Source organism: Aplysia californica, unplaced genomic scaffold, assembly GCF_000002075.1.
Source record: "Aplysia californica isolate F4 #8 unplaced genomic scaffold, AplCal3.0 scaffold00003, whole genome shotgun sequence".
In the NCBI taxonomy this organism is placed as follows: domain Eukaryota; kingdom Metazoa; phylum Mollusca; class Gastropoda; order Aplysiida; family Aplysiidae; genus Aplysia; species Aplysia californica.
This window is the reverse complement of record NW_004797273.1, coordinates 409,409-412,929: the sequence shown is the minus strand read 5'-3', so window position 1 is coordinate 412,929 and position 3,521 is coordinate 409,409. Positions and strand designations below refer to the sequence as shown.

Genomic DNA, 3,521 nt, shown 5'->3' with positions numbered 1-3,521 from the left:
AGTAGTAGTAGTAGTAGTAGTAGTAGTAGTAGTAGTAGTAGTAGTAGTAGTAGGTAATGTGTGCTGCAGGTCAGAGTGCGCAAAGGTAAAGTCAGGTCTTGAACTTGAACATGACTTTTGCCCTCCTCTGTCGAGGACTGACGTTAAATTTGGAGCTCGCGCCCCTGAAATAACTGTTTTTGTGATTGCAGTGTTAACTTAATGTGTTACATTCTATGAAGCCTGTATACGCTAACAACAAGAGATGGCGTCAGTGGTTACCGATTCTAAATAGTTCTCACTGCATCTCTCTGACTTTGAGCTCAAACACTGATTGTATGAATATATAGGAGGGCTCATTTATTTAAAGTGTCATTTTGCACCAGTTTCTACAAAAGTTTATAAAATTCAATAAATCGGACGTCAGATTCGTCAATATGAGGAAAATCGATTCACGTATATGATAAACATTAAGTTTTTTTTATAATTTCAACAGAAACTGAGTAAAACGAAAAGTTTACCACTTTTTAGTTTTAATAAGAGTTTTACGGCACTTGCAACACAAATAGGTCATATAAGTTCCGGGGTTTAGGGGTGTTACTTACTAACCAGTAGCATACAAAGTAAAGAAGGAGGCGAGATAAAGATGATAGATTTTACAACTTGAACAAAAATGGGTATTTATTGTGCATTAAAGAACAAATTCATTAGAAAATTAATGACATTGTCAAAATTGAATAAATCTAGGAAACATTTCTTACAGAGTATAATACGCTCCAGGTGTTGACCATAAAGAAATTCAACAGACAGGCTCGAATACGTCGCGAAGGAATTTTGAATAATCCTGTGATATGTTTCTGGGTCGATTCTTTGGACCTCTGTTCCACATTGAGTCTCAGCTGTTCGATTGTTTGAGGGTCGTTTGCGTAGACTGTCTTCCAACAAACAAATAAACAAACACGCAAACAAACAAACACAACATTGAAAACATTGCACTTTGAATAAGTCTTCTTTGTTTGTTTGTTTTGTGTGTGGTTTTTTTTTTTGGGGGGGGGGGGTTTGTGTGGTTTGTTTGTTGTTGTGTTTTTTGCTGCTGTTGGGGTTGTTGTTTTTTTTGGAAGGGAGTGTTTTTGTTATTTTTTTACACCCTGTCAATGGCCATGTCAGTTTTGAATAAATTTACTACACATTATGATTGATTTTTAAGAAGTAATTAAGTTTTGTGTTTTATTCAATTTTTTTTTTAACTTGACATGTCGAGTACGTTGTTTGATTTTCTCCATATTGATAATTTGGACGTTCCCTTGGTTGAATTTTATTAATTTAAGGTTTTGCTCAAATTTGTAAAACGATGACATAGTCCCCCCCCCCCCCCCCAAAAAAAAAAACCCCCTTTGTTACAGATACCCAGTGCAATAACTGTCAAAATGCTTTTCCTAATGACGTCATAGCTCTCGTTACCACTCCTACCTGTTTTGACGTTCGAGCATCGAGCATTACTTGTATACACCGCATTTGATGACGCCTTTGATCCTGGGGGGATTCGCGTAATAATTTTCACAGCGTGATGATCTTGTATTCAGCTACTCTGTTCTTGCACTGTGGCCCATGACCTTGCAGATCTTGTGGTTATTCTACGACTTTCATTTTTTGTGGCATAAATACAGTGTATTATTATATTACTCAATCTCTCCATAAATAATTATGTTTGTATATTTTGAAGATTTTTTAAAATAACGAAAGTGTGCATACAAATCAAATATTGTATTTACGAACGAATTTTCATTAGAGACCCCATACCTTTTCTAGACGACACACATACCAGAAAGGAAGTCATGAGGATGAATAATTTTCATTGAAGTATTCATTTTTGCACTAAAATTCCCACCAAAGTTAAGCCCCTCAGTTTCCAAATTCACAAAATCAGCACCATACTCATGACTGACTGACACTGTCGACGCATAGAAAAGATAAGTTGTTAGATAAACTGCTAGGGGAATGTGCTGATAGATTTTTTCTAGCCATTTCTCAATTTCATCTAACGTTTTGGGCTGGTCAGTTCTCGCTGAGATTGGTCTTTATCCAGTGACATAACGTGCCGCAGTGATGCAGGGCCCAGTCTGTTCTGGAGATGAATGCAGTGGATGCCCCAGCCTTGTCACTGCGTGGTGATCCCAGGCCTATACCACTTCCAGGTCTTTCATTTCTCCCTCTAGACGCCTTTACACGTGCCCACAAACGTCCAATGCTGTTTCCAGGAACGTTGAGCTCCTGAGCCACGTACATCTCGCTGTGTATTTTCCAGCCTGGGGCATTCCTGACGTTCACCTCCTATAATTGTGTATAAACAGCTGAAATATCGCTGCATTTTATGTTTTTCGACATAAACAGACTTAAAGGAAGTGAATCTTAGACTCAAAAATTCTAAACACGTTTACAAATACTGTAGTTGCATTATAGGGACAGTTGAATGAATTTAAACACATAGAGTAATCTCCCTTGACAAACTATATATGTTTTGCTAAAACTCGTGCCACTAACGAAAACAGCTTACGTCATTTTCCATGGAAAAGTTGGCGACTGTTGAACTTCAGTTAATCAAACTGTAGCTATTCACAGTATGCACATTTTCTTTTTTTTTCTTTGAGTACATGTACACAAGTACATAATATTATACAACAAACACTAAAAGGAGGAAGGATAACGACGATAGATGTTTGGTAGGAAAGAAGGAGCAAACTGCACCAGAGAATTCGCTAACCAACCTCTGTGTTATCTGTCTGTCTTTCTTAGGTTTCAGATAAGACAAAAGATTTGTACTGATAACGTTAAAAGTTATTTAGAGTACCAAAAAATATAACAAAAAACACATTTTTTTAAAACACAGAGCGTCTTCAAGCGTTGTCGTTTAACCAGAATGTGCGTCTTCAACAAGTTTTTAAAAATGTCTATATCATCTTTGTCTTCCACCAGGTGGAGGTGGCGTCGTTGCGGCCCGGTGGTTATACGAAGTGCCCATTGGGGGATCGACAAACCGATCGCCAACCGATCGCCCGACTCGTCGCCTGAAAACAAACGTATTTCTTTTTGAGGCGACGAGTCGGGCGATCGGTTTGTGCCACGATAGTCGCTTTGCGCTCTCAATCTGGCTAGCAAACCGAACCGAACCGATCGTGTTAATGGACACTGGGTATTACTATTAGGCTACCAGACCCGCAGTCGTTAGATTGCGGGTTCGGGAGTTCGAGCCTCAGCTCGGTCCGAAGTTGTGTCCCTGGGAAAGCCACTTTTCACGAATGTCCCATTTGGCTCGGTCTTTTCGGAGATGGGCGTTAAACTCGGAGGTCCCGCCTCTTAAATAACCTAATAGTAGGGATAGGGCCGTTAAACCTATACTATTTCACATTTTTTTTCACCAGGTGGAAATGGCCGGCTCAAGTATTTTCGATTACGTGCATGTGCAGGACCATAGCGAGCTCGTTGAGCAACTAGGGATGTGTCTCGTCCCAGGTGAGTGAGTTTGTGTAGACGTAAGTGTGTAT

The 3,521-nt window shown here is 39.3% G+C and overlaps 1 protein-coding gene across 1 annotated transcript in view; it reads left to right on the top strand.

Annotated features, from left to right (window-relative positions):
- The window catches only part of LOC101850376, a 31,333-nt gene that overhangs the window by 7,470 nt on the left and 20,342 nt on the right, over nt 1-3,521 (top strand). The window contains exon 3 of the mRNA XM_013079363.2: nt 3,399-3,489. Within this exon, the coding sequence (XP_012934817.2) occupies nt 3,399-3,489 (91 nt within the window). The remainder of the gene's footprint in view (nt 1-3,398; nt 3,490-3,521) is intronic.